Source organism: Moschus berezovskii, chromosome 3 (assembly GCF_049115385.1).
Source record: "Moschus berezovskii isolate FMDL1 chromosome 3, NW_MosBer_1.0, whole genome shotgun sequence".
NCBI lineage: Eukaryota > Metazoa > Chordata > Mammalia > Artiodactyla > Moschidae > Moschus > Moschus berezovskii.
Window position 1 is genome coordinate 43771819 of NC_142462.1, and position 22546 is coordinate 43794364.

The 22546-nt window shown below is 35.6% G+C and overlaps 1 protein-coding gene across 2 annotated transcripts in view; it reads left to right on the top strand.

Annotated features, from left to right (window-relative positions):
* The first annotated feature begins 2584 nt into the window (after positions 1–2584).
* SEMA3A (semaphorin 3A) overlaps positions 2585–22546 on the top strand; it is a 267472-nt gene continuing 247510 nt past the window's right edge. The window contains exon 1 of one of the 2 annotated variants that reach the window (XM_088833878.1): positions 2585–3225. In XM_088833878.1, the coding sequence (XP_088690004.1) occupies positions 3114–3225 (112 nt within the window). In that variant the 5' untranslated portion in view covers positions 2585–3113. The remainder of the gene's footprint in view (positions 3226–22546) is intronic. The other variant, XM_055420630.2, reaches the window with a different exon arrangement.

The following is a 22546-nucleotide window of genomic DNA, read 5'->3' on the forward strand; positions in this document are numbered from 1 at the left end:
ACTTGGTGGGTAACAGTCCATGAAGTGACAAACAGTCAGACACGACTGAGCAATTACACACCCTGCGTACACCTGGGAAATAGGTTTAACCTTGATTATCCCTCACATGTTTGGGTATATAAGGAAAACATAGAAAACAACTTTATTTATCCCCAATGTCAACTGAGAAATCTGTAGAAATATAATATAACAAATACTTTGGTAAATATTTTTCAGGCATGTAGTATATTCCTTCCTTCCTCGCTGCCCTCCTTTTCCTTCTCTCTTTCTTTCTACATTAAAAAAAAAGTCTATCGGTGGTCACACTTTTCTATTTTTATAATGTAATCAGTCTAGAACAGTTATACTCACATAAAGAACTTCCTATTCTACAATTTTTTAATTAAAAAATCTACAGAGAAGTAAATGTGTATTCATTAAACTTTCAAAAATTTGAAAAGACCTAAAGATCATAAAAATTTCAGAGAATAAGAAAAACATCAAATGTAAATAAATACATCAGAGTTTTTAAAAAAAGAAACCTGTGTTTGGATATAAACATGGGGGTGTCTATGGTACGCAATTCTGACTTAAATTTTAAATTATTTATTTTAGAAAGTGAAATAATTCTGTCCTGATTTTGTGGTCCAAAATATAGATTGAGTGTTTTTCTTGTCCATGAAGTCAATGCTCACCCTTTTTTATTTGAATTTTTTCTACAATCTTTTATTTTTCCTGGAACACCTCAACATGTTTCATGATTAGACATTATACAAGTGAAATGGATACATTTCTAAATTTGCTTATCCTGTTTAGTTTTGACAAATATAAACTTGCTCTCCTACTTGAGGTAACAAGAGAAGGAGAAAAATAAATATTAAAAATATATATTAGTGAAAATGGCACAACTATTTAAAGTAATCATATGTGATATTTCGATAGAATAATCCATTAGTCCAATCTCCTAAATAATCCCAAAGTGACATGAATTCCTCCACAGAATGAATGTCTATAGAGAGTAATCCATGGAAGATAGACAAGCCTCTTGTCATTTGTAGCCTTAATCCATTGCCTAGAGCATGAAAAGCGCTCAGGATAACAAGTGTGGGAATCAGTAAAATCAACATTATTTTTGGATTTTATTTTCTTCACAATACTGACTGATCAATAGGCTTGTGGGAAGTGACAAATACAATACGGTCTATTTGATGAATCAATCTAATGGGGTAGACAGGGAATTCCTCCTCCCTTCACCCATTCTCCCCCCTTTAAATCCTTTTCATTCCCTTCCACCTCCTCCGCCTACTTTCAGGCAAACACACACACACACACACACACACACACACACACATACACACTTGCGCACAGAGAGAGCTTCTCTTTCTCTATTGGTCTGTAGACATTAAGTAATGAAAGCTGTAGTGACAATGCTCAGGTCATTTTTTTTTTAATATATGAATACTAAACCACTTTCAATGAGTGTTCATGGTTTTAATTGCAAACTCACCTTCTTTCAGCCAAGTTATTTCTGTATTATTGGAACAGCCCTCTCCTCTGTATTTCTAACCTGTGTGTCATACCTGGGGTGGGGGGAGGGTGCAAAGTAGAGAGAGTTGGGGAATGCAAGTTCTTTGATTTTTATGCACCCTTCCTACACACACACAGACACACACACACACACAGACACACACACACACACAGACACACACAGTCCTATATGGATATCAGCTGTGAGAAAAACTGAAAGAAAAATAGAAAAGGAAATTTAAACACCTCAGACATGTCTATTTAGGAAAGAATTAGTGCTATGTGTACGACTGCATAAATACATGCGTGTCCACAGAAAATTTAGTAACCCTTCACCAGCTCATGAAGACACAGAGATACTGTCTTTATTTTGGTCCTTGACACTCAGCAGGGACTTTTGTGAACTTTGTCATCTTCCTCTGATCTTTAAACCAAAACTAGGGAAGTGGCTTTAATTAATGAGATGTGATGCATTAAAAACGTTAGCCAGAGCATTCCAGAAGCTGAAAAACCGTAGATGTTTTTAAATTCTGAGTATCCTTTTGAGAATCCCTTGTTGTAATTTATAATTCTCAGTGGACCTATATTTGTCTCGAACTGATTGTTGAAATGGGCTTTACTAGGAATTTCTTCCCTGAAATTGCAGTGGGGCGGGAGAGGGGGTAGTTGATCCAAGGGGGTTTGTCGGGAGAAGGGAACAATCGCTAACAAGGCTTTAAAACCTTCAGTGGTTAAAGTTATACTGATGAAAAGGACAGACATATATATGCATAACTACATATGTATACAGGCATAAACATACATATACACATACAGCACACAAGTTCAAGCAGAATTATATAATGACCGTGAGTTGTAAATTACGTAGGTAGCAGAATTCAGATTGTTTTCTCAAAATTGCACCTAAAAATGGCTATAAAACAACGCTTGCCTTGGGAAGTAAATTTATAGCTGCATGCCTTTCACAGGCACGCTGGAGGGTTCTGCTCCCGGCTCTAATCTCTACGAGATGTTTTTTGCATGTGTTGTGTGACACGAGGGAAGGGGAGTGGGCTGAGCTTGCCTGTTCTCCCATTGTCAGCCCGTCCAGTGAGTGTTGGGGAAACCTGTCTGTGGGATCTTGTGTCATCTCCCCCTACATGTGCACGGGAGAAGTCCGCGCTGCTCACGGTCCCCCCCCTCGTTTCCCTCCCTCTCTGTTTCCCTTTCATTCTGCTTCCCCGGAGCCGGAGCCGAATGAAGCAGGGAACAGGATTAGAGTCCGTCGGCTATCAGAAGAACCCAGATAAAAGGAACTGCTTCTTAAGCACCACTGCAGCAGCCCTTGTTTTTTCTTTTTTTTCCCCACACAACAGTTGTGCCTCATTATCCGGTGCCTGGCTCGATTTTTTTTTTTTTTTTTTTGGAGGGTTTGAAGTTTCTGTGCTTCAGTGACTGTTACAGAAGAAGAGGTGTTAGTGTTGCCTGGAGGTCTTGATTGTCTGCATTTATGAATGAAACTGACCTAAATCACCTGTTACCTCCAGTTTCCAGATTGTTTGAACTTCTCTGGCCGCACAATACAGGACGGGAGACTGAAGCAGCATAGGACCCACAGCGTCTGCAGCATGGGCTGGTTCGCTAGGATTGTCTGTCTTTTCTGGGGAGTATTACTTACAGCAAGAGCAAACTACCAAAATGGGAAAAACAATGTGCCAAGACTGAAATTATCCTACAAAGGTAAGTTTTTCTCTTCCTTTTATTTGGCTAGCTTTCTAATGCCCCGCTGCCCCCTGCCTTTTTATTCCTTGAACTCCCTCCCAACCTAAACCTTAAAACCTTGAGTTTAACCTGAGAAACCTTTGTGATTGTGTGGGTCTTTTGGAGATGATTGAAACACTTTTTTTTCTTTATAAATTCATGCGTTCTGTTGGATATATGACAATTTAAATGCAAACAAAGAGCATTTAATCACATTTGCAGAAAAGAGCTGAATGCCTGGTAAATACAGATCTGTATATGTGATCATATATCCTGTTAATTTTTCCCACTCTACTCTTGTTAAAATATTTTTTAAAACCACTGTTGCAACAATGGTCTCTTTGTAGATGTGAATGCCTCACATATAATAATTGTTATGATAAATTATATTTTCTTAGTTTTAGACAATAAATGGTTAATTGTTGTCATGAATATTCAGTTTGTTCGAATCTGACAATCAGATGCTTAACATAAGCAGTAGATCATGGTTTGCCAAGAGAATATAAACTGGAAAGAACAGACTAGTTTTTCTACAGTGTTATGATTGTACAAAAGACTGTATTTGGCTAATTGGTGTAAAGCTAAAACCTTTGAAATATAATGTTATTTGACTCTCATGTACTTAAGTGAGAACTGAAGAGATACTACTTTCTAGTTGTACAGCTAGTTGTGTGAACTTCTTTTCAAAACAAAGTATAAATTTAAGAGGGGGAATAAAAAGCCTTATCACATAGTTGGTCTGGTTACAGTTTAATGTATATGCTTGTTTTTTAATGAGGATTTTAAAGAAAATATTTGTTCTACAGTTGTTTAGATAGATTTTATATACAGATGTGTAAAATCATGCTAATGTAAATTCTAACATGATGTATATAAATTTAATGGAAGAAAATATTTATATAGTGAGATATTATTAAAATGGAATTGAAGATTAAACTGTTTTAACTCAAGTAGTTTTACTCCCTAAGGTGTTGCTTTCTTATGATTCTCAAATTTCTACAATTGGGAGTGGGGCAGTGAGAAGCTTCAATTATATTGTGTTTTTAGCCTGTAATATGAAAGAAAATTATTGAACCTCTCTGTAGAGATGTCTGTCTACTGTACATTACCTGATGACAGAAAACATATTCTTTAATTTTCACATGATGGGGAACATCTCTTTCTGAATACTCTAGGGTGAATGAGGACCACAAATAAGAAAGACAGATGTAATTTTCACACTTTTGGATTAGAAAATTAAATACCTATTAATGTGTTTATTTAGATTTATTAGATAAAATGCATTGAATTGGAGACTATATTTTGGTATAATTGTTTGGTTGTTAAAATGAGAATGAATTTTAAACATTAGCAAGCAGAATTGCAATTGTATTTATATAGGATTTTTAAAAATAATCAAATAGTAAGCATTAAATATTTAATTAAATCCAAGGTATATCTTTATATAGTAGCTGTCTTTAAATTATTTACCTAGTATATGATATTATGATATCTCTGTTTTTTGTCAGTTTTTGCTTTCTGTTTTTATTCTCTGAGAGTAGTTCATCCAGTAATTCTTAGGTTGATGGTCCAGTTTCTCTAAGTTTATATTTCTTATGAGTGAGTTTTACATATAAGCTTAGTTCCTGAAGATGTAAATAAGTATATGCTATAATTTTGGAATAAGTTTTAGACATGACATGCCTTTTTAAAATCTACTGTATTTTAGATACTTGTCTAAGTGCTAAATAAATTATAAAATTGAGAATTATGTTTATTTATTTTGCAATAATTTTATTTCCATGTTAATGGATTACTCTCCATTAATAGAAGAGGCACCAGTTTTCCCACATATTAGAAGATAGCATTTCATTACAATAGTCTTTTGTTATATACAAATGCTTTAAACTTGTCTAAATGAAGTGATCTGTATATATTGACAAGATGTGTACATTTGACACTGTGTTTATGAGCTCTTCTGTCTAATGGTATCCATTAGACTTACTCTGCTTTCCTTTAAACCAAAAGTTGCCTTACAACTACATAACAATTCTATTGATGTACCTAGAGCTTGACAATTTGGTAAAACAAGCTGTGAAATGAACAGCAAAAAGAATAAAAGGGATTGCCCAAGCAATTTTCTTCTATCATTTTATTGATACATCCTTACCTTATTTTCTCTATATGTAGACTTGTTTTGCCAAAGCAACTGTCTGGTAACCAATTGTCAGTACTTTGTTTCTAAACTATGATAGAGATTTTTTTTAGCTCCTTCTTTTTCCTTCTTAATTAGATGTCAAACATGGTTAAAACATTCACTGCTTTGCCCTTAAAAATATTCTAGCATGATTCATGAAGAGTTAAATCCCTGCCAACTCTAATTTCCCATGGTCACTTGTTTTCAAAGATCCACCATTAAGTTAACTCTCTCATTGCTCAGGTTGCCAAGACAAAGTTTCAGGCAATCACTGTGCTTACTTTCTACTTGTCATCTTGTCTGATAGGAGATAAAAGAGATTTGATATGTTAAGTGAGAGAGAAAAAGAAGTAAAAAACAAGAAGTCAGACTTTGTAGTAGATGTATATACATATCTAATAAGGTACCTCTTTATTTTGTAGGAAAAAGTAATAGAATAGATGTTTTCAGGACCGTGTGGAGAAGTGATAATATTAGAAAAATGGGGTATGCTCACTTTCCCTCTGAACCAATCTGATTTAGAATCCTTGTGGGGGAAGCAAAAGTGAGAGCTCTATAAATCTCAGCAGTCACATACAAATTATCCTCAAGAAAAACTCAGTCAGAGATAGTTTTACCTTCCTTAAATTCATATAACATAGCTAAATGTTATAATTCTTATTTTTAAAATCAGTTCATAACTGTTTATTTCCCCTACAAAACTAGTGAAATGTCACTTTTCCCATGAAATACCAGAATATCATAAAATTTTCCTTTTGGAGTGTGTGGTACAATGAAGACTTCAGAAAAACCTATGGAAATCCTAAGCAAATAAATTAGGTTTGGGGTTTTAAACAAATGACAAATGTTCCATCACTCAATGCAATGAGCTTTTCCAGGACATTGTGTGCTTGAGTTTTAGTAGAAATCAAAGACATATGCAAGTCTGAATATGATGGTGATCATGTGAATCCAAAGATTAAATCAGTTCCTTTAACTTTACCTTCAGTAGAAGACTTAGTAAATAGTACTTAAATAAATAGTAGATTTTTCAGAGGCTTTCTTCTCATATTTTGTAAAGGTTTCTTTTCACAGTCAAATTGTATAATTATTGTAAGAAAGGGGTTATTAGATACGTCAAATTCTCAAACATATATTTCAGATAGATGATGATGTTAAACTAAACATTATGAATCAGAATTTGCAAAACATTTTTTATTTGCCATTATTCAATAATGACCACTTCAAAATTTAGCTAGTATGAATAATGATTTACTAATTAAACTTGTTGACTTTTCAGAGATTTTGATTACTACTTACAAAGCACAAACATATATGCACATATAAATATATGCACATATGTGTATATGTGAATAGATAAGTATATATTCAGGGCAAAATTTATATTAATATTTTAGTGTTAATAAAAGCAATCTTGGTAAGTTGTAATAAAATGCTTTATAAATAAAATTTATATTGGTTTAAAAGACAGTCACATGTTAAATTAAGTGTGTATGTATTTTAGTGGACATGAACTTTTTGAGTCTCAGGAAAACCTTTCAGAAATATCTCAAGTATTCAAATAATAGTATAAGATGGAATTTGCCTTATATTGGAAATCTCCTCAGAGATAAAATGGAATGTGTCTATGAAAAGTAAGGATAATATATAAGTATTTTCACAGAGCAAAGATGTTATAAATTCTTTGCAATACCTTTTCTCCAATAGTCACTGCATATTTGGCATCAGGTCTCTTTTTTGCTGATTCTCATTTGGCATGGTCTTTTCTTTCCAAATTCTATTAACTGTAAAAATCATCTTTTGATTCTGAAATCTTCAATTTAAGCACATGGAAAAGCTGAACCTTTTGTTTGTCTACTCAACAAGTATATCCATGCAGAATGATGAAAAATCAAAATAAAATGCTCAGTCTCACATCTTGTGATTCAGTGTTGATGAGGACATATGAGAGCTAGTGAAAGTCTCAAGTTGAGGCTTCCCTGTTTATAGCACCAACCAGATTCAGTGTAACTTTAGCAAGTAAGAAAATGACTGAGACCACAAATCCACCCCATGTAAGACTGACCCACCAACTTATGATAATGAGAGGCAGTCTTTAATAGCTTAAGGAAACCTGAATACTGAAGAGATGAATTTTCCAATTCTAACTTTTTTAGGTTGTTGTTTCTTTTTATATAAATTATATTTCCTAAACTCAATTATTGTCAGTGATATGAAGTACCTAAATATTTAGGTAACTAGATAGAAGTAGAGATATAACTATAATTGATTTTTCTTTTTCTTATTTTTAATTAACATACATCAGTCACACATGATTTAAAAATATGTTATGGTTTTCAGTCAATTAATTATATTTAAATTCTATATTTAAGAACGAATACTACTGAAGGATTTGTCAGGAATAAATTTAATTTGAATCAATTCATACAACTGCATATGTTCCCAGGAACAAAATAAAAGTTAAACTGTTGGTTACAGAGCATAATCCATTTATGTTTAGTGTGAGTATATAATTGTATTTCAGATGTGAGCTTTGATAACTTATAAAGTTATCAAGAATTTAAAGTCAGCTGTAAAAAATTTTGTGGCTTAATTTCTAATCCTGATTTTTCTCATTTAAACTTCAGCAACACACCTATGTATCACAGTTCCCCAAATCATAATATCATACACACCTTTACATCTTTTTGGTGAATTGTAAAATCTAAAATCAGGCTATTTTAAATGTAATTTATATTTGAGCATATTCTAATCTTCCAGTACTGAAATAAAATTTTAATTAATATTTATCTATCAATGTTCATTTATAAAGTCATGATATTATATCATAGAGACATATATTAATTGATGAAGACATTGTACTTCATCATTTAAAAAAAAAACTATGATAAAATGATCCGTTAATACAAAGATGTAAGTAAAATCTCCAAAATATATGACATATCTAAGTTTAGTTCATGCAATGAAAGCTTATTTTATAAAGGCCAGCAGTTGTAAACGTAAATTAGAATCAGTGAATCTTGGGATGAATTTTACCCATCAAGATTTTAAGGTGCTGTTTAAAGGAATTACCATGCTTTGCAGTTCTATGCTTCTGCTAATAGGTGGCACTAGAAATTTGTGACAGTTCTTTCATTTAGTTTGGAAAATGGGCAGGCTGCTAAGACAAGTACACACAGAGTTATGTGGGGAGGCAAAACTTGGAAAAACTGGAGTAAGAGTCAAGCATGCACAAAGTAGAAGCATTAGTTAAAATAGGATTTGCTACAGAGTTTGATGTGCTGTTTGCATTTGTTGGTACGTGAGTGAGTGAGTAACTGAAAGTCACTCAGTTGTGTCCGACTCTTTGCGACCCCATGGACTATACAGTCCATGGAATTCTCCAGGCCAGAATACTGGAGTGGGTAGCCTTTCCCTTCTCCATAGGATCTTCCCAACCCCAGGATCGAACCCAGGTCTCCAACACTGCAGGCAAATTCTTTACCAGCTGAGCCATTCTAACCCTCAAAAAATGAATTGTTATAATCAATAAATAAATAATGTAATTTAATTTAAATGAGAATTTATAGGTGAAATTGATCTGTAAAGTGTAAACATTAATGAGTGAAGTAGTGGTATGAACAATCAGAATGTTGAAAGGACAGTGTCCTATGGATATACATTATATATATATGTGTATGTGTGTATATGTATATATACATATATATAATCATTTTAAGCCTGAATTATAAAATGGGCTTGACAGGAATGAGCCTGCCTGCCTACGGCCCGTTATTGCCATCATTTACAATTGGAGAGTAGCTAGTTGAGAAAGTAAAATAATGTTTAGAAAATTATAATCAGTATATTTTAAAAGAATGACTCCTTTAGATTTGTAGGTTGTTTTAAATTATTATCATAATTAAACATACCAAAGAATCAGTAAATTCTATCTGACACAAATAAGTCTAAATGTCTCCAGTTACTATCTCTTCTATTGCCAAGACATAAACATCAGTATAAATAGAGAAGTTGCCCACCATTTCCAAACAGTAACAAAGCTGGACTCTGTCAAACCGAGGATAAGAGGATATACAATTTATACTTGAATCAGGGAATGAAGATAAGCAAAAATAAAATTCTGTTGATAAATATGAAGAATGAATTGGTCTTAGTATTTAATACAAGCTTAGAGTAAAACTGAAAGGAACCACAAATTTAGGGAGTTTTGTCATCTCCTGAATGAGTCATTAAACCTACATTTCCTGGTTTCCTTTGCTTGAAGAGATATGGCATGACAAACAATGTTGACCAAACCTTTACAGTAACTTAATTTGTTGCTGCAATCATAAACATGTCTTTGGATAAAATATAACATCACCCCCTTGAGTATTCATCACCAAGCTGAATGAAGCTTAGTTCTGTTGAATATGTCCAATGAGTTCTTTACTCTGTAAAACTACTTATGTGGATCATCTTTGTTGTGTCAGATTGAGAATTTCTCACAGCCAGATTTGTATGATTGTTCATCATTATAGTCTCAAACGCTGGCACAGTCACTCATTGAATGAACTTGTTCTTCATCATGTATACCTTGTTTCTAAACACAAAATATACCTGTTTATAAATGAGTACAAAATTTTAAAATTTTAATAAATCAATTCATTATAAGTGACTTGTACATTGTAACATGGTGGAGAAAGTAAATTCAGTGCCAGATACTAGAATAGGAGGATATCAGAGGAGGCATTCAGATGTGCACAAAGAGCAGCTGCTGCTGCTGCTGCTAAGTCGCTTCAGTCGTGTCCGAGTCTGTGAGACCCTATAGATGGCAGCCCACCAGGCTCCCCAGTCCCTGGGATTCTCCAGGCAAGAACACTGGAGTGGGTTGCCATTTCCTCCTCCAATGCATGAAAGTGAAAAGTGAAAGTGAAGTCTCTCAGTTCGATCTGACTCTTTGTGACCCCATGGACTGCAGCCCACCAGGCTCCTCCATCCATAGGATTTTCCAGGCAAGAGTACTGGAGTGGGTTGTCATTGCCTTCTTCGACAAAAAGCAGTGGTATCTCCATAAACAATGTCTACCCTGAGCCAAGCATCAGGAAGACCACTGGAGAAGTGCATGGGAACCCCCTCCAGTATTCTTGCCTGGAGAATCCTAGAGGAGCCTGGCAGGCTACAGTCCATAGGGTCGCAGAATCAGACACAACCGAAGCAACTGAGCACAATGAGCCAAGCTTATTTCAGCACTGAATCGGAAAGTGTCTAGGGCAATCTTTGTTTGCCTGCAAGTAAGAGATGGAACAGAGAAGGCACTGGCAACTCACTCCAGTGTTCTTGCCTGGAGAATCCCAGGGACGGGGGAGCCTGGTGGGCTGGCGTCTATGGGGTCGCACAGAGTTGGACACGACTGAAGTGATGCAGCAGCAGTAGCAGCAGGAGATGGAAAGTATTTAATAATACATGCATCTCTGACTATTCTGCTGCTGCTGCTGCTAAGTCACTTCAGTCGTTTCCGACTCTGTGTGACCCCATAGACGGCAGCCCACCAGGCTCCCCCGTCCCTGGGATTCTCCAGGCAAGAACACTGGAGTGGGCTGCCATTTCCTTCTCCAATGTGTGAAAGTGAAAAGTGAAAGTGAAGTTGCTCAGTCATGTCCGACCCTTAGCGACCCCACGGACTGCAGCCTACCAGGCTCCTCCATCCATGGGATTTTCTAGGCAAGAGTACTGGAGTGGCTTGCCATTGCCTTCTCCATCTGACCATTCTAGGAGGAAAATTATTTCATTTCTTTAAGCAAATACCTGATTTTCCTTATTATTGTTTCTCCGTATACACAGCCAGTAAACAAAGTGAGTGAGATGATTCTAAAACCAAAAGTGGTCAAAGATAAAATGTCTCATTATCACTCTTCCTGTATCTGAAACTTTGTGTAGAACAAACCAGTCCTACCAAACAAAGTTGAAAATATAATCATTTAAAAGTTTAAATTGACTATATTTCACCATCCGTACTTTTGGGACAATCCTGGCTTTGATCTTGACAGTTTGCTAAGATTAGTGTTGCAGAGTCTTCCTTGTTTTCTCTTATCCTTTATTCCACTCACCCAGAGCCACCGTTACTCATTGCCCCTTGCTTTTCATCTCCAGCTCAGCCTCTGGCTTTGTGTTCTGTAGCCTGAGACCACTGACTACTTCCAACCCCAGCCCTTGCTCCCAAGCCGCTCCTGCCCAGGAGAGTAGAGATGAAAGGAAAGAGCCGCAGGAATCTTTGTTGAAGTGTGAATGTACAAAATGTATGTTGAGTCAATTGTTTAAGATCCCAATCTTGTATAATTGAGAGTATGAGAGAGAATAGTAAGCTACTTTCCTTAGTCCACTTGAAGGTCTATAATTGAGACCTAGAGTATAAATTAATGTACAGTCCTTGACTTTACAGTCTTATAAATATGTTAGTCTTGTGACAAGGTAGACATATCAATAGGAAAGGAAGTAATACAACTACCCAGAGTGCTGTTACATAAAATCATAATTATTCATGTTTAAAAATGATTGAGTCCTGGTCCAGATCCTTCAGGAATATATTTGGGGAAAGCCAAAACAAAATTCTTTACGCCTGAGGTCAAATCAAAACTTTACAAGCACTTATGAGTCTTCATGATATGTGCAGAAATTTAAAATTTTATCTTCAAATTTGAAATGTCAAGAGAATGAACTCTGCTCTGTTGTAGTCATCCTTTAAGAACCAGTTTAATGTCAATGTATGGCAAAACCAACCAATATAATATTATAAAGTAATTAGCCTCCAATTAAAAAAAAAAAAGAATCAGTTTAAATGAACCCTAGGTTTTCATTAACTGTGAAAACTTCAATTATTTACCAAAATTTTATTATAAATAATAAGCATTTCTTACTTGTGTTTTATATGTAAGACAAACACAGAAAACCATGTGAGGCAAGTAACATATTTCTTCATAAATAACTAGATTCTTGGATTAAAGTGAATATAATAGGACTTCAGAGAAAGGTGGTATCACACCTACCTAAAAACTTCAGGGAGTTTTGTAAAATAAGGCATAAGGAAGGTGGGCCTTGAAAAACAAGAAGTTTGTGAGAAGGCAGAGGTAAAGAAAAGTGATAATTACCACTGTCTAAAAGTATTTGGGGTTTTTTTTTTTGGAAAACAATTTATTTTATATAGTATGTAATAATACAGTTTTATACATATTAATTCAGAACTGAATTGAACTGATACATATTAATTCAAATGTGATATGGAAACAAATTTGTCCTTTAACAAGGGGAACTTAAAGCTGCAGCATGTCAAGCCAGGAATGTCAAAGAGTTAACAGGTGTTTGCCAATGTTTGACTGAAAATGATAGCAAGACGGACAAGTGCACATCCTTGAAAGACTTTTCCATGGTGGTCATGGTGGTCATTTGGGCCTCTCCGTCTCTCCTTTGAAATTTGTCTATAAAGTATATGAGACAATTTTGTTTTTAGCCAGTGAGAAAAAAGAAAGGAAAGTTGTGTTTGAAAACACAGTATAGAAAACACCATGACAATAGTTTCTAGAAATTATAAAATATACTGGGTTAGAATGCAGGTTTCTTCTTGTTCTCCTAGTTAATTCCTATTTTTTTTTTCTATTTTGCTCTATTATTTGTATAGTCAATCCACCAACAAGTTTTGAAAAGAGCATGCGTGCTAAGTCGCTTCAGTCATGTTTTTGTTCAGTTGTTAAGTTGTGTCCAACTCTTTGAGACCCTATGGACTGTAACCTGCCAGGTTCCTCTGTTCATGGGATTCTCCCGGCAAGAATACTGAAGTGAATACCATGCCCTCCTCCAGGGGATCTTCCTAATGTAGGGATCGAACCCATATCTTTTGTCTCCTGTACTGGCAGGCAGATTCTTTACCACTAGTGCCTCCTGGGAAGCCCTTGAAAAGAGCAATTGCTATCCTATAAATCATTTGTTTTTAATATCAAGACATCCATACCATCTATATGATGAGCATCAGGTATTAAATTGTTCCCTTGATTGTGTATTCTTGTTATGTGCCACATATCTTTAAATATGAAGTCATATACTACACACATTTTAATTTGCTTAGTACTTCCATTGTTTGGATGTTTCTCTGACTCATTTAAGAAAAATATTTAGTTTTAAAACAAACAGACTAGTAAAGTCTTGAAGCCATTCATAATATATTAGAAAAAAGTTGTAGATTTGTGGTATTTTGCAACACAAAATGCAGAAAGTGTCTTCTGGAATTTTGGTCCTAATAGAATAATCCCTTGTACTTGTGGAATTATGTACTGATGAAGTGCTACACAAATCACTGTGTTTATATACAGTCCATATGTATGTGTATCCATAACAAATACAAGAAAAGTTAAACCAAATGATTATTTTTCTAAGTAATGGTTTAGAAATTCTCAACATCATGGTTGAGAATGATGAAAAATGAAATGCCAATCACTAGAACACAGATTAAGACAAAAAGAATGGGAGACCCTCTCCCTTTGCTCAGTGGCTGGTCTTGAATGGTTCAGAATTGGCCGTGATCTTCTTTTTTTTCTTTAACTTTTTATTTTTTTTCAGAGTAGAGTTGATTAACAATGTTGTGATAGTTCCAGGTGGACACCAAAGTGATTCAGTTATTTGTATACCTGTATCTATTCTTCTTCAAATTTCTTTTCCCATTGGGTTGTTAAATAACATTGAACAGAGTTCTTTGTGCTGTACAGTAGGTCCTTGTTGGTTATTCATTTTAAATACAACAGTGTGTACATGCCAGTCCCAAACTCCCTCACTATCTCTTCCCTCCACCTGGCCATGATCTTCTGTCCTTTAATAGTTGACCTTACCTGAGCGTCTTCTGCTGTGCAATGCTGCTTTTCTCTGTTCTCTCTTAGGCACTAGTATATTGGGAGGTCGCCAAAGTGCCTCTTTCAGTAGTCCTTCCATTGAGGCTTCTCAGCATCTTGGCTCCAGGTCATGTAGTGTCTTTGCTCTAAAAGCAGGCACACAGTGTTTTCACTCTCAGATCCTTCTACCTCCAGAGTGCAGTGTGAACAGAACACAGATCCTGCTAGTGAAATAGTCTTTCATCTTTCCAGATCTAAAATCATCTTTTAAACTGATTCTGGCCACCTTCCTCTACCCATTTTTCTTTGGAAGTACAAAGTCTTCAGAATTTTTTAATCCTATCTAAGTAAATCTCATTTAAATCTACCATTTTGAAAACAGAATCTATTAATTTCCCCCGGGAGTATAGAGAAAGATTTTAGGCCTCAAAAATAAAAACCTTTATATCTCTCTTGGGAAGAGGGTAGGAATTTTTCATTTTAGCAGGCTAATCTACAGAAATTAAATGACAATTTCTTAATTAACTAATCTTGCCACTTTAACATTTCACTCCTGTACACATTGTTGTTGGTCGGTTGTTAAGTCGTGTCCAACTCTCTGCGACCCCATGGGCTATAGCCTGCCAGGCTCCTCTGTGCATTGGATTTCTCAGGGAAAAATACTGGAGTGGGTGGCCATTTCCTTCTGCAGAGGATTTTCCTAACCCAGGGATCAAACCCACGTCTCCTGCAATAGCAGGCAGGTTCTTTACCACTGAGTTCTTTACCTGGGAAACCCTCTCCTATATAGACACGTACACCTAAATCTAGACATTGTCCTTAAACAGAGAGTGTGGTTCTCATATATTTTAGTCAAAATGTCTCAACTTCCCATCAATAAAATATGCTGATAAGGACAAATTAATTTTCTTGACCCTTGAGATGCAGAAGTGTCTCCCAAGTGATGACTGGGAGGGGAAGCCCAGCAGAAAGCTGTCAACTGGAGAACAATGTTGAACAGGGAGCTCTTCCCAAGGCTCCCCAAGCCCCTGCCTGGGAAAATCACTTTCCCAGATGCTGTGAGTTCTGGGAACCAATTGCTGAGCCAGCTTGGGGCTTTTGCATGTACCCCTTCCACATAGCAAAGGCCATAGAATATCTGCACTTGGACCTCTCACAAGGAACTCCAACTCAACTGGTTTGTTCAAAATTGCACTCACTGTCTTCCCTGCAAAGTTACTTGTTCTCAGTTTCAGGGAATGTTGTCATTTTGTTCTAGTTATCTGTACCATTAGCATCTTCGCTTTTCCCTTGCTGACTCTCCTCATATCTATCAGCTTCAGTGTTTTATGGAGTCTCCCTCTTCAGTTCATCCCTCCAATCTTTCCTATTCTCTCTCCCAGGTTAGGTCAGGCTCTTATTACTTGCCCTATTTTGGCAACAGCCACCTATAATTATCTCTTCTTTCTTTCGTTACAGAGTACAATTATTTCTGAAATTCAAATCTAATTACCCCATTCCATTTAAAAAAGTTCCTTCTGATTAAAGCCCATACCTCCTAGTTTGACCTATAAGAATGATTAACCTAAAGTAGTCTAGGGCATAGAGGGAGCTATTTGGAGGTGCTGCAATGATTCACACATGAAGAAATAAATTAATGCCATAATAACAATCATGATAATGAAAATGAAAAAGAAAAAGAAAGGCTGGAGATGAGACACACTGAACACATAGCAAAATTGGGTTTGGTGATTGGTTGTTTGTAGGAGAATCTGGAGAATTTGAGAACAGTACATTTTAAATTCCAGCAGCTAGCAGTGTGATACAACTGTTGATAGTATCTGGAAAGTGAAACTGTCTTCACCTTGCAGCCCAATAATGCCCCAGTGTACTACTCCCTCCTCCACGTCATACCTGTGACCTTTCTGGTGGACATCCGCCCACCCTCTAAATTGTTTACTGACCCTGCCCTCTCAAACAAACATCACCTTTGTCAAGGCTTTTGAAGAGGCAGAGAAATAGGAAGCACAATATGGCCCCTGTCCTGTAGAAGCTTCACATTCAGAAGGGGAAAGGACACAGTATTCCAGCTTTGTAGGATCTCACCTGCTGTCTATCCATCTTATACTGCCAGGCAAGTACAGAGTCTTGTGCATGAATGCTCCTCACGAAATACTCCTTGAATGAGGTGGTTGAAGAAATACATGAGGAGGTGGCTAGTGATCATTCCAGGTCTGAGAGCTAAGGAGCAGAGGTGAGATCACACAAACAGTGGTTTTGAGAACAAAATGTAGCCCAATTTAAGTTCAAGGGCTGTAAAATTGAGTAGTAAAATACTTGATTGGAATAAAAAGCATTTAAGGCTGAAGAATCAGTCCAAATACTGATAAATAGTAGGGAATTTTGGAACAGAGTTTACAGAATTTGAACTTTAGATTTGTATAACAAGTGATGAAATTATTTAGAGTTTATAAATGAATGGCATGTGTAAGGCATCACTTTAGCTTTCCCGAAACCTGAGAGTTGGCCTTCAGTTCATAATTATGGAGTCATCATCTGAGAAGTGGAAATAAGATTCTGTAACTTGACTATAGCTCAGATTGGACTTTACAGCCTTGTTTTCCTGATGAAGACTTCATATGTGGGGATGTAGCTCAACTTATCTACAATATAGAGCAATATGGTTTCACGTCCAGTATAAATGCAAATTATATTTAAGAAAAATTCAGATATTTATGATTTCATGTAAATTTTTAAATTACATTAAAAATATTCTATGTTACATATAATTCCTTCAAACTTTCTTAGGTTTTTGGCAAAGTATACATTTAGAACTTCTGACAATGAATGGTACATGCATTTTACTCTGTCACGATGTCACTATTTAGGCAAAGCAAGATATCAAAGGTGATTTTTTTATGCCAGATCACTATATTATGTGAGTTTATCATTCTTTTGATCACTTTTCTCTTTTCTCCTGGGCTGGCAAGCAGAGGTTCACCATCTTTGCATTTGATTCTGCGCTGCTAACTAGATAAAATTAGAAGCTGTGCTGTAACAGAGCAAGTACTCCTGAGACTCAAATTCCCCATTAGGCTGTCACTCACTGACCTGGAGCCATGGGGTTTGCTTACCTTCACTCCATATTCCCCATGGTCAATAGAGTCTCAGCCTTCTTTTTCTTCCTGAGGCGCCTATTCAGAACAGAATTAAGGTTCCCTTTGCTCACTCTAACAGAACAGATGTTCTCTTTCTACTATTCAACCCTATAATCCAGACAGGTTCTTGAGAAAGATTTCTAGCATAATAACAAATGAGACCCAGTGACTCAAACAAATAGTTTCTTTCTGGTGCACGTGAAAGCTCTTTGCAAGACAGAGTCAATGTCCCTTGTGCCCCCTGTTTCATCAAAAATGAGATTAATACTTATCTGATTGGCTTTGTTCTTTAGCTGTCAAACTGGAGAAAACTGTCTACTCTATGACAGTACCTCTGTTCACATCTATATAAACATTGCACACTAATTCTGAAAGAATTTGTTTAGTCTGTTCTAAGCAGATGCCATATAAGGGAATGAAATGAGTGATGGTATAGCAATTTGCTTCTTTATTACAGATCTCAGTCTATAATATTGAAATGTACCATAAGTAACACATACTAAGGGTCATAGTCTCCTGAATGGATTCTCCATTGTACTTATTACATCATCTTTTTATTACAATTTAATTTTCTTTATAGAGCTAATAGCAGATTTATTGCATTTTCATATTTCCTAAAGAATAAAATTTCACATTCTTGGAATATACAAAATGACAGCACATATTCAATTAAAAATTCTATACATTCGATCATATGTGTTGTCATTATTTAATATGACTGAATAGCAAGTCATGCCATGTTTAAAGAGTTCAGGCAACTATTTGCTGGGCTTTTGAAAGTTAACAGTTTTTTTCAGATTTAGCTGCTAGAATAAAAATTTCACCAGTACAAAAAGAATCAGAGCACAACTAAGAAAGTAGTGAATTGACTCTGGCATTTTCTAGATGTGAGGACTCTGGCATGCTTTTTAGCCTCAGCTTGCTCTTTTCTAGCTTGGAGAGAATAGCTACTTTACAGTAGCTGTTACTGGGATATTGACAATATATGTGTAAGGTGTTCAGTCAGTGCAAGGTACATAGAAGATATTCATGAACAACTAATTCCTTGAGGCAGATTAATAATTGCATAGGTTCTAGATTACAGTGTTTTGCTCATTCAGAGGAGGTATACATGCATGTATTCTCTAGCTATTACACAGTTTGTGAGCAAAATTTGTGTATGGTAATGACACAAAGAAAGTCGCAATTGTATTTGTAATATGCATCTTTCAAAGACATGTAGCATTAACGGTGTGAATCTTGAAAACGTGAAGCTTCGCAGTGTCAATTGGCTGGTCAGTGTAGGGGAAGGTTGTGTGAAAAGCTACTGTTGCAAGTAAACAATTGTAAAAATAAATTGTAAAAAGTGATGTTTAACGTTAGGCCTTTCAAATGTGGACACTCTCTGAGGTTATACATAACACTAATGATAGGGATGAAGGCAGACATGATTTTTAGGTCTTCTGGCTCTGCGTACTTAGTGAGCCATGCTGAGCAAGGAAGCACCTGTTTCTAAAGTAAGGAGTTGTCTGCATCTCACAGACTATAAGTTCCAATTTCTGTTTTCAACATGAACCAACGTGAACCAACATGAACTGATATTAAATCATTCATTTAATATTCAGTAAAATAACCAGGAAATGACTAGTTTTATTAGCTCTTGTACTTACAGCATATCCTCTCAAATGGCGTAATGCTTTTCTTGAATATTATTTTGTTATGACTTAGACCATGAAGACACAACATCTTTCATGACAACTTAAAAAGTATTGAATCCACATAGGAATTAACACAATATTTCCATTTAATATGTCCCTGAGTCTGAATGAAACATTGTAGATATAAAGTCTGAGTCTTTTGGACCAGTTCTGTGAACCACCTGTGATGGCAAATAACCCATTTGTAGGAAAGAGGATATGCAGTCACTCAAGAAAATAAACTTGCAGTCTGAAGCTAGTAAACAGAATGAAGAACATGTTGAGAGTAACTTAAAGGGGCTTTTGTCTAACAGAAGACACTGGGAAGCCAGACTGGGAAATATAGACGTTATTAGAAGGGGAGGTGACACTAACCACAGTTGGCTTTTAAAGGATTTTTCTGGAAGGCAGAATTCCTTTGGAAAACATTTTATGTACCAACATGAATAAATTTCTGAGTTACTCTAGACAAAGATGAATTTTATTTCTTTGTGGCTTTAGCCATATTACAATGCTCATAAACTATTTTACCTCATGCCAGACATATGGAAGCAATCAGTATATGTAAATGATATGTGAAGGTGAGGTACAGTTTTAGCTTAAAAACTTAGACTGTCTATGGTCATAAATTATAATCACATCACAAGGAGCTACTTACCTTTTAATGGTAACTTAAATGTAAAAATAATCAGTGATAAATTCTTAAAACTGCTTGTGTTTTCTTAGTTAAGAACAATAAATGTAAAACGCAGTGCTACTTTGTGCTGTTACATTATTTTTAGGACACAACATTTAAAGGCAAATATTTTTTACCTTAAGTAATTGTTAAAATGTAAGTAGCTGTAATTAGACATAATTACATCTATCCCTGAAAAACTACTTTTTTGCTAAGGGTTACATTTAGATTAACTGCAGTTGTCCTTTATTAATATTAATCCCCCCTTTTTCTGTTAACATGATATCAATTTGTTTTTTTGCCTATAATGTACTTTATATATATATTCATATGCTTCATAACATTTCATAAATTTTGAACATATAAACCTGAATCAAATCTCATGGCAAAGGAAATAGATATCATAAAAATAAATGTTTCCCTTTCTTTAAATTCAAAACAATGAAACTCTTAGTTCCAATATGATGGTACTGTGCCTCTTTAAAAATATTTTTACCATCTGCTCTGTATAAAGCTGGATATTAAAATAACAGGAATTCAAAGTAGTCTTACTAGACACACATATACAACGAGTAGAGAGAAATAAAGTAAAATAAAATGAATCAAAGATCAGTATTAAACATTAACATTTTTTCAATTAATAAAACCCCAAGATCATATTTTGTTAGACTGAAATCAGGTCGATAATCTCCTAATTTATTCATAGTAAAGCAAACAAAACTCATCCTAACATAATTCCTTGAGTGAACCAAGAAACAGTCATTATACTAAGTATTTAAATATAATTCACTGATGTAAGCAAGAAACAGTCTCCAAACCTTGGCTTTATATGTCATCCTTCATTCAGCAGGCATGCACGTTCCAAGCCAGGTTCTCTGACAAACTAGGAAAGAGATAAAAGACACACTTTCATGCAGAAGGATCCTACCCTCCTGTATCAACACAGATTACTTAGAGCTTACTATATCATTGAGCTAATTTTTTAAAAAATGTGGAAATTTTGCAAAACAGAATCAATTCCACAGACTACATGGCAAATGCCAGTTGCTAGTTGAAGTTTATTTCCTAGTGCAATAGTAATATGAGGAGAGGAGGAATGAATAGGAATGGAGAAGCACTGACCAAGATGCTGGATGTGAAAATTCTAAAATAAACAAAAGACAAATTCCTCAACTCAGATGCGTGTGTACATGTGCTGTTGTTGTTGCAGTTTGGTCGAGGGTTTTACTGTAACTCTGATTACTCAGTATATATTTCCATGTTATTATGCTCTTGTTTCTTTAAATAGTATTCTCTTTCTCATCTAAAGAATGTTCTTTCAAAACAAACTCATTTCAAATGATCAAGAATTTCATAAGTGTAACTATGCACCACTCGCTATAATGACTACTATGTAAAGAAAAACATATAAAGTTAACCCCGATTTTCAAGAACCTGACAACATAGTGCTCACCAACCCATTATCAGGCAATTGGTCCATCATTTAAATATAAATCAAATGCTGTGAAGTTTAGGGGTAACATTAGTTTGTTGATTATATATGATATATTATTGATTAGGGTTTCCCAGGTGACACAGTCGTAAAGAATCCACCCGCCAATTCAGGAGATACAAGAGATGCAGGTTTGATCCATGGGTTGAAAAGATTCCCTGGATTAGGAAAAGGCAATCTACTCCAGCATTCTTCCCTGGAAAATTCCATGAACTTCAGGCTACAGTCCTTGGGGGTCACAAAGAGTTGGACACACACACACTTGCTGTTGAGCATGAAGAAAATATTATTTCACAGAGAGTTAAAATTAAGCTATACTTGTAAGGATGAAGACAAATTTTGTAAGAAAGAATGAGGAAGGCCTTTCTGTTAGAAGTGCAATTCGGAGATATAAGGCATTAATGTGTATAGTTTATCTAAGAAGCCACAAAATAAATTCAAAATTAATTTAATCTTTATGAAAAGGAGTAGTGCGTAGTGAGGCAATGAGGGATAATTCTGAATTTCTGATTATGTAATTTCTGATTATGTAATCAATGATGCTGTATAATCTTTGATCATTTATCAAGTAAGTATTAATACGGTATGCAATGAATCACACTCTGGGACATGCACAAAAATGACATGCGTTCTGCCTAGGGAGTCTCATTTAGTGGAGAAGGTAGGCAAGTTTGTCCAAACACACATTATGAGGCAAATATGCAAAAAGTAATATATCCCAGCAAAGAACTGTGAGAATTCAAAAATTTAAGGTATCAAAGAGGCAAAGGATCTGGAAAGTCCTCATGTGAAAACAAGCATTTGAGGTGGACCTCAAAGAACCTTTAATAGAAAACATTCTATGTGATGGACGTCAATAAATAATGAATAGGAGGGAAAGTGTTCGAGGTAGGTCTTGATATGTATATTATTTTAGTCTACTTAAGCATATGTTTTGGGCTTCCCTGGTGGCTCAGTGGTAAAGAATCTGCCTGAACTCAGGAGCTGCGGGAGATGAAAGTTCGATCCCTGGGTTGAGAATATACCCTGGAAGAGGAAATGGCAACCCACTGCAGTATTCTTGTCTGGGAAATTCCCTGGGTTGAGGAGCTTGGTGGGCTACAGTCCACAGGGTCACAAATAGTTGGACACAACTGAGAATACACCCTAAGTATAATTTTAAAAAATCATATGAAGTATGTTCAGGTTGTTGTTGCTCAGTCATTCAGCTGTGTCCGACTCTTTGTGACTCCGTGGACTGCAGCAAACCAGGTTTCCCTGTCCTTTACCATCTCCCAGATCTTGCTCAGAC